This window comes from Silurus meridionalis, chromosome 23 (assembly GCF_014805685.1).
Source record: "Silurus meridionalis isolate SWU-2019-XX chromosome 23, ASM1480568v1, whole genome shotgun sequence".
NCBI classification, from domain to species: Eukaryota; Metazoa; Chordata; class Actinopteri; order Siluriformes; family Siluridae; genus Silurus; species Silurus meridionalis.
This window is the reverse complement of record NC_060906.1, coordinates 26514126-26531625: the sequence shown is the minus strand read 5'-3', so window position 1 is coordinate 26531625 and position 17500 is coordinate 26514126. Positions and strand designations below refer to the sequence as shown.

The 17500-nt window shown below is 45.5% G+C and overlaps 1 protein-coding gene across 1 annotated transcript in view; it reads right to left on the bottom strand.

The window, feature by feature from the left end:
• The window catches only part of cep170bb (centrosomal protein 170Bb), a 29614-nt gene that overhangs the window by 3911 nt on the left and 8203 nt on the right, over positions 1 to 17500 (bottom strand). Inside the window, 11 exon segments of the mRNA XM_046835984.1 lie at positions 5362 to 5450; positions 5530 to 5646; positions 5825 to 5984; positions 6170 to 6377; positions 7947 to 9053; positions 9056 to 9565; positions 9731 to 9845; positions 12142 to 12306; positions 12400 to 13481; positions 14784 to 15269; positions 16685 to 16801. Coding sequence (XP_046691940.1) covers positions 5362 to 5450; positions 5530 to 5646; positions 5825 to 5984; positions 6170 to 6377; positions 7947 to 9053; positions 9056 to 9565; positions 9731 to 9845; positions 12142 to 12306; positions 12400 to 13481; positions 14784 to 15269; positions 16685 to 16801 — 4156 coding nt within the window.

Genomic DNA, 17500 nt, shown 5'->3' with positions numbered 1-17500 from the left:
CGGAGAGGAGCTCTCGGAGACTCTGTGGAGCGGAGAGGAGCTCTCGGAGACTCTGTGGAGTGGAGAGGAGCTCTCGGAGACTCTGTGGAGCGGAGAGGAGCTCTCAGGGATGCTCTGGGACAGAGAGAAGCTCTGCGACATGGCATCACCGGGAGAGAAACCCTGTGACGTGGCCTCACCTCCAGAGGAACAGTGAGGCAAGCCGTCACCTTCTGGGTGACCGTGAGGCGAGCCGTCGCCCTCGGGGAGACCGTGAGGCGAGCCGTCGCCTTCGGGGAGACCGTGAGGCGTGACGTCGACATCGGAGGCGCTCGGAGACGGGACGTCGACATCGGAGGCGCTCGGAGGTATGGCTTCGCCCGGAGAGGAGCCCAGAGGCGAGACGTTGCCATCGGAGGAGCACAGAGGCGAGGCGACACCATCGGAGGAGCCCAGAGGTGAGACATCGCTCACGGAGAGACTCTTTGGCGAGACGTCGCCAAAGGAGGAGCTCTGGGGCGAGACGTCGCCTTCCAGGGAGCTCGGGAGTGAGACGTCGTCGAAGGAGGAGCTCGGGGGCGAGACGTCGCCGAAGGAGGAGCTCGGGGGCGAGGCGTCGCCGAAGGAGGACCTCTTGGAGACTCTGTGGACCGGAGAGGAGCTCTCAGGGATGCTCTGGGGCAGAGAGAAGTTCTGCGACGCGGCTTCACCGGGAGCGGAACCCTGTGACGTGGTCTCACCTCCAGGGGAATAGTGAAGCGAGCCGTCTCCTTCAGGGAGACCGTGAAGCGAGCCGTCGCCTTCGGGGAGACCGTGAGGCAAGCCGTCGCCTTCGGGGAGACCGTGAGGCGAGCCGTCGCCTTCGGGGAGGCCGTGAGGCAAGCCGCTGCCTTCAGGGAGACTGTGAGGCGGCGGTACGATGTCTTTTCGCATCCAGGCGGCGGTACGACGTCCTTTTTGCGGCCTTGAGGCTGAGTTGAGTGCACTGGGAAGCTCCGGGGCGGAAAGGAGCTGTGGAGCGGAGAGGAGCTCTCAGGGATGCTCTGGGACAGAGAGAAGCTCTGCGACATGGCATCACCGGGAGAGAAACCCTGTGACGTGGCCTCACCTCCAGAGGAACAGTGAGGCAAGCCGTCACCTTCTGGGTGACCGTGAGGCGAGCCGTCGCCTCGGGAGACCGTGAGGCGAGCCGCCGCCGGGGAGACCGTGAGGCGAGCCGTCGCCTCGGGAGACCGTGAGGCGAGCCGTCGCCTCGGGAGACCGTGAGCGAGCCGTCTCCTTCAGGGAGACCGTGAGCGAGCCGTCGCCTCGGGAGACCGTGAGGCGTGACGCCGACATCGGAGGCGCTCGGAGACGGACGTCGACATCGAGGCGCTGGAGGTATGGCCGCCCGGAGAGGAGCCCAGAGGCGAGACGTTGCCATCGGAGGAGCACAGAGGCGGCGACACCATCGGAGGAGCCCAGAGGTGAGACATCGCCACGGAGAGACTCTTTGGCGAGGCGTCGCCAAGGAGGAGCTCTGGGCGAGACGCCGCCTTCCAGGAGCTCGGGAGTGAGACGTCGTCGAAGGAGGAGCTCTGAGGCGTGACGTCGCCATCGGAGGAGCCCAGAGGCGAGACGTCGTCAAGGAGGAGCTCGGGGCGAGGCGTCGCCGAAGGAGGACCTCTCGGAGACTCTGTGGACCGGAGAGGAGCTCTCAGGGATGCTCTGGGGCAGAGAGAAGTTCTGCGACGCGGCTTCACCGGGAGCGGAACCCTGTGACGTGGTCTCACCTCCAGGGGAATAGTGAAGCGAGCCGTCTCCTTCAGGGAGACCGTGAAGCGAGCCGTCGCCTCCGGGGAGACCGTGAGGCAAGCCGTCGCCTTCGGGGAGACCGTGAGGCGAGCCGTCGCCTTCGGGGAGGCCGTGAGGCAAGCCGCTGCCTTCAGGGAGACTGTGAGGCGGCGGTACGATGTCTTTTTCGCATCCAGGCGGCGGTACGACGTCCTTTTTGCGGCCTTGAGGCTGAGTTGAGTGCACTGGGAAGCTCCGGGGCGGAAAGGAGCTGTCCTGGAGATCCTGAAGCGGAACTGAGCTCGCTTGGGGATCTTGGAGCTGAGAGGTGCTCTCAGGGACACAAGGGAGCGGAGCTGGGCTCTCCTGGAGGTCCTGGAACGGAGCCGAGGTCTCTTCAGGACTCTGGAGCAAAGCCGAGCCCTCTTCAGGATCCTGGGGCGGAAAGGAGCTGTCCCAGAAACACTGAAGCGGAAAGGTGCTCTCAGGGACACACTGGAGCGGAGCGGAGCTCTCCTGGGAGTCCTGGAGAGGAACTGAGTTCTCGTAGAGGTCCTGGAGCGGAACCGAGCTCTCGTGGAGGTCCTGGAGCGGGACTAAGCTCTTCAGGACGACCTGGAACGAAGCTGAACTCTCCTGGATGACCTGGAACGGAGCTGAGCTCTCCTGGATGACCTGGAACGGAGCTGAGCTCTCCTGGATGACCTGGACTGGAGCTGAGCTCTCCTGGAGGACCTGGACTGGAGCTGCGCTTTCCTGGACGACCTGGAATGGAGCTGAGCTCTCCTGGAGGTCCTGGGGCAGAGCTACGCTCTCCTGGAGGTCCTGGGGCGGAGCTGTCCTCTCTTGAAGGTCTTGGAGCAGGCTGAGGATCTCCTGGAGACCTTGGGGCGGAGTGGAGCCCCCCTGAAGGGCCTGGAGCAGGGCGGAGATCTCATGGAGGTCCTGGAATGGAGCCGAGCCATTTTGAAGGGCCTGGTGTAGGGCCTGGAGCAGGGTGGAAATCCCCCGGAGGTCCTGGGATGGAGTGGCGCTCTCTGGGAAGCTCTGGTGCGGAATCGTGCGTTTGATAGCGGGAGAGAGATGGTGGAGATCTGCGGTGACCATCCCTAGTTCCCGGTGAGAAGCCGGATAAACCGGGCGCACGAGCCGAATTCGCCACCAGAGGCGCTCCACAACTCACTGGCCAGAGAAAGGGATTCTCCAGACAGCAGAGAAATGTGGAGTGCGATCTTGTCTGCTTCCTTTGGGTAAGAGGACGAATAAAAGTCCATATATCCACCGACGCTCCGTAGAAATCCTTCCCACTCAGCTCTGTCGCCGGAGAAGCGAGCCGGGAAATCCATGACGTCATCACGGGGGCGTGGCGCTGCCGAGCATGATCCGCGTGAAACGGCAGCGGGTCTTCGGGTTTTCCCCGAGGCGGAGCTTGGCCGTCGTTTCATCGCGGCACAGCGAATCCTCCATCCGAGGTTGGGATCGCGCCGGGACCACGGCAGCAACCCGATCTTTTTTTTTTTTTTTTTTTTTTTTGTGTAAGTTATATCCTTTTCAGGAGGTTCGTTATTCTGTCAGGGTACGAATGAAACGGAGGCGGAAGCCGAAGTACGGTTCGCTCGGGTTTAATACAGCGAGTGACGGAGAGAGATACACACAGAGAAGCGTAGATGATCCGAGATGCGCTGAAAGGAGCCGGTGCAGGATATCGGGAGTCCGGATGAAACGGAACATAAAGAGTCCTACATGAAGCCATACACACATGCAGTATGGGAAGTCCAACATAAACAATAACGAACAAGGAGTGAATGTGACTGAGGGGTTTATGTAGGAGCGGGGTGGAGTGATGATGGGCTTCAGGTGTGCCTCGTTAAACCTGGAGCTCTATGGAGAGTGGAGGCATAGAGAGCCACCAAAGGGGGCATGGCAGGTGGTTCCCTGACACATACTTACAAAGAACATATTTACGTTTAATCACCACATTATCTGTGTAAAGCTGCTTTGAGACAATGTTCATTGTTAAAAGCGCTATACAAATAAAAATGAATTGAATTGAATTGAATAATCTCATCCTCACTGAGAAGTAACAAACCTGCTCATTCCATCTTCTCAATCTACTCTATCTGCTCCTAATCATCTATTATCTATCTACTGTATAAGGAACAAACTTATACATTCTTCATCAACAGAAGTAAAACTGAATTAAATCCAGAAAAAATGGGAAAAGGCAAAATAAATAAAAACAAAGTGTTTTTAGCAAAACAAAAAACATATGGGACAGAGGGTCAGAGACTCAGACAAAACCACAAGAAACAGACCACACAACTTCAACAATCCAGCTCCAGATTGACACCTACATACACACAAGGCTTACAGGCCATCATCTCCATATTCTCAAACATCTCAACCAGCTCCATCTTTTTAACTATCTCCATCATCTCAACCATCTCCAGCAACGGCTGAGCCGTTTTGAGAGAGAAAGAGAGAGAGAGAGAGAGAGAGAGAGAGAGAGAGAGAACTTGTGTGTGTGTATAATATATATAAACATATGTACAGTGAATAGATATAAAGTCTGTAGTAGTGAAGACACGTGTGGACAGTGTAGAAAAGTAGAAGTAAATAGTTATACGTTTATGGCAGTGTAAAGCTGAAAAAACAAGTCCACTATATATATATATATATATATATATATATATATATATATATATACACACACGAATGTGAAATATTAGGCAGAATGTACAGTAATGTGTATAAATAGATACACAAAAATAAAATAGTGCAGATGTGTGTGAGGTAGAATGTGTGTGAAGAATGAGGAGTATAAAAATACAATATGTAATATGTACATAGTATGTAGAATTGTACAGAAGTTATACACAGTGTTTATACAGTGTTTATACAGTGTAGTGTGGAGTTCAGTAGGGTGCCAGTTACCTGCCTCCTCTGCCCCATCATTATTCTGAAGACCCTGAGACCTGATAGTGGGTCCTCACCCAGTCCCGTCTCACATTTGCATCACACATGCACTCCATCCTGACCAACTAGGTGAAGAGAGGCTACATCATCTCCTTCCTCTTGGGCAAAGCCCTTAGGTGGGCCACAGCTGATTGAGATGCCCAGGGTCCTTGTAGGTCAAGCTGTTCAGCCTTTCTGGCAGAGTTCAAGCTCGTGTTTGACCATCCTGAACAATCCATTTCCCAACCCTCACCCCAGTCCCTGATCCCTGTTCCACCCTGGTTTCCATTTCACCCATTAGGACTGTGGACTGTTTGTGATTTTGGTTTCTGATTGTGCCTGCACTGTTCTGCCATGTTCCTGGCTCGGGTTTGGTTTGTGATTTTGGATCGTGTTAACTATTTTGAACAGTTTGGAACTGTTTACTTTCTCTCCTGAACCCCTGACTGCGTCCTGCATTGGGGTCCTTCAGTCATGCTTTTAACCTCATTTCCATCTTCTTTATCATCTCCATCTTCCAAACCATCTCCATTATCTCCATCATAAATATAAAGAATGCAGTGTGTGTGTGTGTGTGTGTGTGTGTGTGTGTGTGTGTGTGTGTGTGTGTGTGTGTGTGTGTGTGTGTTTGTGTGTGTGTGTGTGATGTCTCACTTCATCTTCTCAGTGAGTTGTTCTGTATTTGCTCTGATGGCCTGGGAGAGCTGTGACACTGGGTTCAGCATCAGATTGTCCAGAATCACCTGCAGCACACACATTTAAGTAGTAAAACAGTATTGAGTACACACACACACACACACACACACACACACACACACACACCTCTTCTCTGCTCCAAGCACGTCGTTTACTTCCATCACTCTCTTGATCCACTGGACTCGGAGAACCTGCAGGGACTTTCTGATAACTCAGACTGGCATCTGGAATGTGATGTACCAACTGCAACAGAACCACCCCCCCCCACACACACACACATACACAGAAATGACTGAGAGATGCATCTGAATAACTCAGTAAAGTCATTATTAAAGTGTTAAACAACAGATGAGATGTTAAGAGATGGATGAAGAGATTCACAGTAATGATCGAGGTGATAAGCGACACTCCTAAGCCCCACCTCCTCTCGGGCAGAGATAGTGGATGCAGGTGTGGTTGGGGCGGAGCCAGCTGGAGTGCTGTACCCCGCCCCTGCAGGTGTGTGTGTCTCAGCTTCTCCTGCAACATCATGGATTTCACGTGCAAGAATAGCCAGATCTTTGGCCAGGTCCTGACTCAGCCTGTACACCACACACACACACACACACACACACACACACACACACACACACACACACACACACACACACACACACATTCACACACACATTCACACACACATTCATACATACATTCATACACAGACTGAATGAGTGTTAATCAGTGTTCTGTACCAGTGTTATAACTCATTAAAATGTCAAGTGACCTGGCGATCTCTGCACTGTGATTGGTCCAGTTCTGATAGTGCTCGTTTTGTGCTTCATCATCTTCTAACTCCAGCCTGGTGGGAACGAGTCTTTGTGGAGTTTGTGTCTGAGTCGAGGTTGAAGTGTGAGAGGATTTGGTTTTCAAGCCCACATCACGCTCTTCTTCTGATGTGGAGGAATCTGAACCTTTCTGTCTGCGTTGAGAACCTGCAGAGGAAAGATATTTCTTTCCTTTTAATGTTTTTATTTTTATCACAGGATTACTTTATATTTTTTATGTTTAGATTAATTAATTAATATTTAATATAAAAAAGAAATGATTAAAACACTAGAACAAACAATAGCTAAGTTTTTCTAAATATTCACATCCAATCATCCCCTAACTGCAGTAGCACAAGAAACAGTGGCTATAAAAAAGCTAACACTGTTAGCATACCACACAGTAAATAACAGTAACTGCTAGCTACACTAAATGCTAACAGCTAAATAACACTAAACTAGCTACATAAAGTAAATTGGAGTAGCTAAGTGTTTATTAAATGATAATAAATAAAGAAACACATTTCTGAGGCAGTATGTAAACAGGAAGTGTGTGTGTGTGTGTGTGTGTGTGTGTGTGGTGGGTGGTCAGGGCAGCAAATCCTTCTCTGCTGGTCTAAACACTATCAGAAGCACTGATCTACATTTACAACCTAAATTCTAATATTTGTTAAATTAAATTGTATTAATCTATTCCATCAGTTTCTTCTCTTCATGTGGTAGTGTTTCTCTCGGCTGCACTGCTTCAGTACGTGTATGTGGATGGTAGATTTTTTGTCCAATCAGATTTCAGTCTCTATGTGCTGCCATGTGAATCTAATCTGCTCAGAGCCTTCAGAATCAGTACTGCTGGACTTTTACCATAGAGAATATTACCAACAGCTCTGTTTCTTTATCCAATCAGATTTCAGATTCTCCTCACAGGGCAGATCACTGGCCCAGAATAGCGTCAGTATTTTCCGTCCTCTGATTGGTTGGTCAGAGGGAAACTGTTACAGTCGAGTTTGACTGGTAAAACACGTGTGTAGCTCTGCACACATTCATACATCTGAGTTAGACTTTTTTATACCTACAGAGATAGAGAAACTGATTTGGTCCCAGACACTTAAAAATCCATTGTGAACAAAAGCGAGACATGGTGAGGAGGTCATCCAACCCTGAAGCTAGCTAGCGTGTCTCAGCCCGGGAAAGGGTTTGTTCTCCACTTCCAGACCAGTGAATACGAGCAGTACTACTGGATTACAGCCTCTGGGGGGCGCTGCACATTATGAGTCTGCATCTCTGGTGTAGGTTGTATTTTATTTAAATTTCAATGTTTTTGTCATGTTATTAGACAAATATTGATTGTGAACTTCTCCAGATGTTGTAGGTGCACAGTTGTGGTTGTAGTGTAGAGGTTTGGAGTCTTAACTGGGTTTGTTGCTTTAGTAAAATGGTTTTTACCTCCATATGTGAAATGTGAAATATTAGTTTCGGGAGTGTATTTGGTACCTGGACCTTCAGTGAGGACGTACCCGTATTACAAAGAGAGCTCTCTGTAATGCACGTGTTGTTATATTGGGTTTTTGTATTGTATTGATGGTTTCTGTAATTGTGATGTGATCGAGGTGGTATTAAGAGGTGGATTAAGTCGGGTACGTCCTCACTGAAGGTCCAGGTACCAAATACACGCCTGAAACTGCTATATATATATATATATATATATATATATATATATATATATATATATATACTTACTGCTGCTGCCAGGGTGTTTGGTCTGATTGATAGATGTGCGATGGGACGGTTGTTTCTCTGCTGTTGGAGAAATTTTGTTGGTTGGTTTAGTGTCACTTGTGGACAGTCTACGGCCGTTAGCGCTCGCTTCAGGAGGACGGCTCTGTGTTTGTTTGCTCAGTGATTCGTTATCACTCGGGGTGGTGAAAGATCCGGTGCGTTTACGAGGCATGGCTAAAATGTCCAGTCTAGAGAGCTTTTTGGTGTCTCCGGAGGGTCTAGTTTGTTCTGAATCCTGAGATGCTCGATCCATTTCCACACCTTCATTATCAGATGTTTCTCCAAGCCGAGCACGGCGCAGCATGGAGGCCCGCGTTGGCCTAGGAGCCGAGAGACTGTTGGATCGTGTCAGGACCTGGTGAGCCGCTTTACTGGATTTGATTGGTTCTTGGATTTGCTGGGATACTGAGAGTTTCTTGCGACTAGAAGGTCGTGGTGTTGATTCGTGATCAGAAGAAGCGCTTTCAGTTTGGCTATGGATTTGCTGATTGTCAGAGAAATCTAATGAGCCGCTGGTTCCGGTGCTGCGGCGTAAATGGAGACGACGCACAGGTTCTGATTTAGCACCACTGTTTTCCGTAACTGCATGACTGCGACGTTTTTCTGAAAGTCGTTCCCGAGCTGTTGGCTGTTTGCTTTTCTCCTGAGAAGATGAACCCGAGGAGGATTTAGTCTTACGAGGTGCACTAGAAGATGCATGCTTCTTCACTGTACTAACAGGCACATTTTTACTGCTCACTAAGCTCACAGTGCTAGCTGTGTCCACATCTGATTCACCAGAAAGAGAATCTTCTGCCTGTTCTGGAGAACTTCCCTTTTTCTGCCTTTGAGAAGATGAGGATTGCTTGCTGTCTTTTGACAAAGTTTCTCCTTCATTTCCTACAGTACCTAAATCCCGTAAAGTTGGATGACTGGAGATGTGAGGAAGCCTTTTCACCTGGATGTTGTCACTTGGTCGATCTTTGGTGAAGCTCTCCTGGCGAACAAAAAAGGATGATGGAGGGTCTTTGGTAGGAACTGAGTCTTTGTGATGGGTTTGGAGATTGGGTGCTGATGAGTTCGCTTTACGGCTCGTGTGGACTCATGGCTACTGAGGTGGCGTATCAGGACTGTAGTTGGAGGTATCTTGGGAGAAGCAGCTCGCTCATTTTGGGAAAGAACCTGACTCCGAGATGCATCTGATTTATAGGAGGCCTCCTCAGAGCCAATGTAGAAAGAAGTGGCCTTGGGTTGGATTTTTTCAGATATTAATGATGCTGTCATTCTGTAAAGCTCTTGACTCTTTGAGCTCCTGTCCAGGATTGAGCTGTCATCAGAACGACTGGTGTCACTAAGGCTATCATGATCCACATCTTCTTGAACCTTTAGCCTCTGAGTGGAATCCAAATGCGATGTTCTAGGAACCTTTTCAGATGAATCACATTCCATGCTTGGCTCGGTCCGGATCAGGATACATGGAGGGTTACTCTCTTGCTTTTCTACTGCAGAAGGAACCTGAGGAAGAAGACGTCTGGTTTTGGAGCTCTGAGTACACTCTGATTCAGAATGATCCATACTCACGCTCAGTCCTGCTTTCATATCTGCAAAGCCAAAATGAACGTGTGAGCCTGAAACGATGTGAAACGTGTGATACTGCAAATCTAACATTAAATCAGCATCTATAAAAATTTTATAAAACAAATGAAGAGATGAAAAGAAAGTGATGAACACTAATTAGTAAACAATATTAGAGTGTTAAACTGCACCTTGATATGGAACAGTTCCTTGTGAAGGTGCCACTGCAGTTCCAGAGTCGCTGTAGGTATCTGCTAAACTTGCCCACCGAGACACCCACCTCGGTCCACTCAGATCAGAATGTTCCTGCATTTAATAAAGTACATTTACATCACAACAATCTGGAACACAGTGTTTATAACCAGGCTTCAGGAGGAAGAGTTAAACACAAACGCTCACCTTCAGAGAGGAATAAGGACAGACTTTATTACAGGACATAAAACGAGCCGCTCATTTAGAAGGACACATAAATAACTGAATACTGACATCTACAGAGCATTCAGAGCAGACCCCCTTCACTGTATATGTACAGTCTGATACTACAATCATTTCGATTTCTGCCATTCTTCAGGACAAATCCTCTGAAGCTGGGGCAGGTTGGATGTGGAGCGTTGGTGGACAGCCACCTTCCGGTCTCTGAGGAAATGTTCAATAGGGTTCAGGTCAAGGCCCTGTTTAAAGCTTTAAAGCCCAGATCAATGAATGGCTGCAGTGATGGCTGTCCTTCTAGAACTTTGTCCATCTCCACACAGGATCTCCAGAGCTTAGTCAAAAGGATCATCAGGTTCTTGGTCACCTTTCTTACTGAGGCCCTTCTCCCTGATTGCTCTGTTTGTCTGACTTTTAGAAGGGTCCAAGTTGTGCCACACTTCCTCCATTTGAGATTTATGGAGGTCACTGTGCTCTTGGGAATATTTAGTGCAGCCAAATATTTTTGTAACCTTCACCAGATATGAGCCTTGCAACCATTCTGAGCTCTGCCGAAGTTTCTTTGACCACATGGCTTGGTTTTTGCTCTGATGTAATTGTCAGACAGTCATTGAGAATTTGGGTAGATTAATGAGAAAAAAATCAATCTAAATGATTGTAGAATCAGACAGTAACATAGCAACATTGAAAGAAGTGAAGGGAATCTGAATACTTTCTGAATGAACTGTAAATATACAGAGAATAGAATCCCTTTAACACCAGGAGCCTTTCCTCATCTCATCTACATGTCCAGTGCATCTTTTTGAGTTTGATGCTACACGCTTAGCACCTATTTTGGGGCAGTTTCTCTTATTCTTCTTTGCAGAACCTCTCAAGCGCCATCAGGTTGGATGGGGAGTGGATGGGGAGATGTTCAAGTCTGGGCTCTGGCTGGGCCACTCGGGGACATCCACAGAGTCGTTCCGTAGACACTCCTTTGTTATCTTGTCTGTGTGTTCAGGGTCGTTGTCATGTTGGAAGATGAACCGTCGCCCCAGTCTGTGGTCCAGAGCACTCTGGAGCAGGTTTCTGTACATTCTGTACATTGCTGCCTTCATCTTTCCCTTGATCCTGAACAGTCTTCCAGTTCCTGCTGAAAAAACTTCCCCACACAATGATGATGCCACCACCATGCTCGACTGTAGGGATGGTATTGCCCAGGTGATGAGCGGTGCCTGGTTTCCTCCAGACATGACACATGGCATTCAGGCCAAAGAGTTCAATCTTTGTTTCTCATCGCCTGAGAGTCCTTCAGGTGCACCACTGTGCTCATTGGGAGCTTCAATGCTGCAGAAATTTTTCTGTCTCCTTCCCCAGATTTGTGACTTGATACAATCCTGTTTTGCAGGTCTACAGACAATTCCCTGGACTTCATGGCTTGATTTGTGCTCTGACATGCACTGTTAACTGTGGGACCTTCTATAGACAGGTGTGTGTCTTTCCAAATCATGTCCAATCAACTGAATTTACCACAGGTGGACTCCAATAAAGTTGTAGAAACACCTCAAGGATGTTCAGTAGAAACAGGATGCACCTGAGCTCAATTTAAAGTGTCATGGCAAAGGCTATGGATACTTATGCACATGATTTTTCTTTTTTTAAGATTTTAAACAAACTTCTTTCACATTGTCATTATGGGGATTGTTTGTAGAATTTAGAGGAAAATAATTAATTTAATACATTTTGGAAAAAAGCTGTAAAATAACAATATGTGCTAAATTATGGTTAGGGTTAGGGTGTAAACTCAGAGTGTCATCAATAACCTTTTGGAGAAGGTTCTACATCACCACGATAATGAAGTTCCTCCAAAATAGAAAGTAATTACAGAAATAAAGTGATGGTCTCGGTACATACATTTCAGACAGAAACCTGTCAGTGGCCCTGTCCTTCATCCTGTTCCTCACTCCTGCACATATCACACTTCACTCAGAACCTCTCACCATTGCCCTTGACCCACCCCCACCATGTCCCTGACCCACTGAATCCTGATGTGTGTCAGTTCAGTATTAAATCCTTATCACACGAAGCCCCTTCGTGTAATATCGATTTAATACTAAACTGACAAACACCAGGATTCAGTGGGTTGATAAATACTCATCACTGAGTGTTTTATAACAAAGGTGATCACAGATACCTGTAGAAAGCTTTCTGGATCTCCACTAATGCTTGAATTAAGATCATTAAGATCTTCTGCTGATGTGTTCATGATTTCAGCTCGGGACTGGTTTAATATTTCTTGCTCATTGATGACTGGTCTGTAAACTCCGCTGTATTCCGGAGCATCCAGCACTCCAAACACCTGTAAAACATTTACAGATTGGTTTTATTGTCTGCGTGGATATTAAATTAGCTTAGTGATAAAACATGGAGATGGCCTATCTTTCTTTTTCACCTGATCAATCATACTACGAGCTTCCTCCACTTCTTTATCCTGACACTCAGTCTCAATAGTGTAAGTACCAGCATCACTTAAACTGTCCTCCTCTTCCGTACGAATTGCTCCAGGGCCTTTAGGTTGTGTTCTGAGGGGTTTAGAATCTGATCCAGGGCCCAATATAGGAGTAAATGGAGGTAAGGCTGAAACACAGGAATCTGGAGCCACAGCTGAAGGCGAGGTCAGGACAGAAACAGGAAAAGAAGCTGGAAGAAGCGTTTGGGGCAGATGCTGTTTATGCATCTGGGATGGAGAGGTGGGGTAAGACATGGAGGATGGTGCACATACACGTTTGTCCTCTGGAGATGGAAGATTTGTCTGTGATGGTGACATCATCACTGGTGGTGCTGACATCGGAGGGGATGATTCATTAAGAAACTCATGAACAAATTCTTGAGCAAGTTTGGATTTCTTTCCAATGCTTCCAAAAGGTTTGATGGTGATTGCTGGAGAGGAGCGAGAGGAGGAGGAAGTGATGGAACAGGAAGTGCCAGAGGAGGAAGGGGAAGTTCCACCTTTGCTTGTTGCATCCTCTGTTTTTTCCCTCTTTAGTGAGCTTGATCTTTTATGAGCAGTGTGACTGAAGCCCTTTAGAGGGACCGTGATTTGCTGCGTAGGAGGAATGCTACCATGAACAGATGCAGGTCTTTCAGCTCCTTTACGTCTCTCCAGTTTCGCTTTGAGAGCTGAATAATTATCTCCATGCACAGAATTGTGGGTGAAGGACTGGGAACGTTTCTTACGTGGATTATCATCAAAAAACTCAATAATAAAGGCCTGCTGGCTCAGACTTTCCTGAGGCACACATTTGATTTGGCTTTGAGTTGAATGTAAAGGTTCTTCTACTTCACTTCCTTCAAGTACACTGGAGAATTCATGAGTATTTGTAGTTGGTGACTGAGGTTTGTAAGAATCAGATGGTTCCAATATTTTTGACACGCTTGATTCCTCCGATTGAACTGAGTGATGAGATTTACTCCTCTTTCCATTTATTACAGGATCTTCAGAATCACTCTGAGTGCCATCTTCATGATGGTGACCTACAAACAAGTACAAAAACACTTTATTAACATGTGTGTAAACAATACATATTATACATACAATTTATAGAACATACACTGCAAAGGTCCTCATCTATTCAGGACTTGCAATCCTATTTCCAGACTTAATCTCAAATCTTATTAAAGTTATTTATTTATAGAACAAAATACTATGTAAGAGCAGATTGTGTAAGATTATTATAATTGTTTTAAGATTATTTATTTTTCCTTACCTGGTAAATCTTAAAGTTTCTTTTTTTACCTACAAATTGAGCCTCATTACCATTCAAGACATCATTGAAGGTCTTGTATCTTTTAAGACTTAATTTTAGCTGTAATAACTGGTTTTAAGTTTGCCCAGTAGAAAATGCTCAATAATCACATTTAGGACTTTTATTATTATTTTATCATATAGTTTCATATTTATTTACAACAAAATAACAAATTATAAGAATCTGTACTATAAGTCACCACACTCTTTCCAAACATTATCCAGTACGGTTATTATTTTTTGGAGCTTTGCTCTTTATACAAAGTACTTATTTTTACAAAGTTGTTCTGTAGTTAGATTTAAATTTTTCATATTGAAGAGTATTTAAGTATTCAGTGATGACAAAGTACATTCAATAATGTTTTATGTTGCAAAAGTTTAAGTATTTTAAGAAGCAGTAAGTATAGAATGTTCTTAGTTTTTGCAGCGTAACTACTGTGTATTATTTGAATAAAAAATTGTTGGCTTGATCTTGATTTTATTTGTAATCTAAGACAGAATATATATTGATTCTTACTTTGAGAGGAATTCTCTTGTTTAGTAGCTCTGGTTTTAAGATCTAAGATCTGGTTTTACTCATAAAGAACATATTCATTTTTAATCACCACATTATCTGTGTAAAGCTGCTTTGAGACAATGTTCATTGTTAAAAGCGCTATACAAATAAAAATTAATTAAATTGAATTGAATTGAAAATCTTTTCACTCAAATTAAGAAGAGAAAAAAAATCAACTAGTTAGTTTGAAGTTAATTAGACTAAATTGACTGCTTGGAATAAGTGTTTTAATGTTTAATTTAAGACATTATTTTCTTTTATAAAGCCTAGATATGTTTTCTTATTTTAAACAATGTTACCAATTGTAATTATCACCGTCAGATCATTTAACTTGTTTCTAATCTGTTTTTTTTTAAATCATGCATTTGATAATTTTATTTAGACAGTTATTTTTACAGTGCACATCTACACATCTTGTTACAAGATATAAACTATATTTCATATTTGAATGAACATTAAAGGAATATTAAATGACCTTTGAGAGTCCTGATGTGCAATGCAAGGTCACTCTTAGTGCTGTACACATCGTCACTAGTCGGCCGTCTCAATGACATCATGCCAACGTCACTATGAACCAGCCAATCAGCAACCTTGCTCTCAGGAGACTGGACCTCATTTGGTGCAGTGCTGCTCACTTTAGTACTCGAATGTTTACTGCGCTGGCGAGATGAGAATTTGGTCACATGGTCTTTGATTTTAATTTTTCCTGGTGTACATTCATCAAACTCGATGGTGAAGGAGGCATGGCTCTGGTAAACAGGTGGAGTGGATTTTGGTAAAGCATCTGTGTCCTTAGTGGGAATGTCGTTCAGCTCTATTTCTGCAAAGTTGGAGTGTGTTTGAATTTCCTTAGTGGGAATCTCAAAATAACTCGGTTCTCGGAGGTACAAAAACGTAGACTTGCTTTGGCCATCACGTAATTCCTGAAGAGAGCCGTTAACTTCTGTTTCCTTCAGGATTTCTGCTCACAAGCAACAGAATATATGTAAGTACATGTGTAATCAGTACATCACATAACTACAACAGAAACAGGTTGAGTGAGGAGGTAAGTGGTGAAGTATATAAGATGTTGAGTGGGGTGTTGATTGAGGAGGCAAGGAGCAGACAAAAGTCTGAACCGACCATCTGCTAGCTGCACAGAGTCGTCACTCAGGGTCTGTTAAATATTAGATCTCATCAAAAGCGCTGAATATAAATGTTATTGTTACTGATCAAAAGTTTAATAGAAACGTGTTAAACCAAATTAATATCGATTATTAAATGAAGCGAGTCCTCCTGTGTATAGTTACATACACCAACCCCGTCTAAATGTCAGAGGAGGCGGAGTCACAGCTATTTATAATAATCTAAGTGTCACACAATAAACCAAACACAAATGTAAAACATTAGAAGTTTTTTACAAAAGAAGTCTATTCAGTCAATTCCATTTATTATTATTTATAGGCAGATTTATACTACTGGTGTAAGAAACACTGAATGTTATCGTGCTGCAGTATCTGACCGAGCTGGACTCAGACTCAGACTCAGTGTTCAAGTGTTAAATAAAACATTTATTTAGTGGAGTCTTTAGTCAGTAGGTGTTTGTGAGGTAAAGGAGCAGATCTGGAGGGATCATGGATATGGAGTGTTTGGTGAACTGGGATATTTGGATGCTGTCGTCTCCTCACTCTCACACGTTCACTCAGGTTTGTTGATGGTGGTGTGGTGGGTCGTCTCTTATCCCAGAGATCATCATGTCTGTGTTTCTTGTTCCTACTTACACCCTGATCACCTCTCTCTCTCTCTCTCTCTCTCTCTCTCTCTCTCTCTCTCTCTCTCTCTCTCTCTGTTGAGGTAAACATGCTCCTCAGGTACCAGCGTTCCTGTCTCTTTCTTCTTCTCAGATCTGCCTGATTCATCTCGACATCCAGGTACAGGACAGGAGGTAAATAAGGAGGTGTGTGAGGTAAATAAGGAGGTGTTGAGTGAGAATGTAAATAAGGAGGTGTGTGAGGTGCAGAGTTTGGAGGTAAATAAGGAGGTGTGTAAGATGTTGAGTGAGGAGGTAAATAAGAAGGTGTTGAGTGAGCAGGTAAATAAGGAGGTGTGTGAGATGTTGAGTGAGGAGGTAAATAAGGAGGTGTGTGGGGTGTTAAATGAGGAGGTAAATAAGGAGGTGTGTGAGGTGTTGAGGGAGGAGGTGAATAAGGAGGTGTGAGGTGTTGAGGGAGGAGAAAAATAAGGAGGTGTGTGAGGTGTTGAGTGAGGTAAATAATGAGGTGTGTGAGGTGTTGAGGGAGAAGGTAGATGGGGGGTATGTGAGGTGTTAAATGAGGTTTTGAATGAGAAGATACGTGAGAAGGTGAGTGAGGAGCTACGTGAGGTGTATTTATTTACCTGATTGATTTTCGTCTGTTTTACGTGCTTCATTAATGAAATCTTTACTTCCTGAATCTTCTTCACCCCACCATGAGGGCTGTCCATATAAAGGAGTTGGACGAGACATCGAAGATTCTGTATACACACAAACACACACATGCAAAAAAAACCCCATCACAAATCAACTAGGGATGCACCAAATATTCGGCCACAGAAACCTTTCGGCCGAAAATGGCCCAAAAGTGCATTTTCGGTTTTCGGCCGAAAGACTTCGATCACCGAAACAACACGGCCGAAACAGTTTATTGTGATGACGCAAACAGAAACCACGGCATGCACGTCTGAAGCAACATGTCTGCGGTGTGGACGTATTTCAGTATATCTGAGAAAGCCCCACAGATAGCGATTTGCAAAACATGTAATGCCGAAATTTCGTCTGCAAAGACTTTCTCCACGTCGGGTTTAATTTATCACCTGAAATCCAAACATCCCGATCGCCGTGCTGAATATGAGAGGAACGCGGCACAGAAAAGCAAAACCCCTCCGAGCACGCGCACTCCGTCTGTGGCGGACGTTTTTGAAAAGGCAGGAAGTTTCCCAGTGATAGTGTCATGGCAAAGGTCATTACACAAAAGATTATGGAATTCATTGCCTTAGATGATCAGCCATTCTCTGTCGTAGAAGATGTGGGGTTTCGTAGGCTGATCGAGCACAATGAGCCCTGTTATGCCATGCCGAGCAGGTATGTGTTTACCTGAGCTGTTTAATGTTGTTGCAACTCACGTCCATAAGCATATAACTGCAGATATTTCAGCAATTAGTTTCACGACAGTC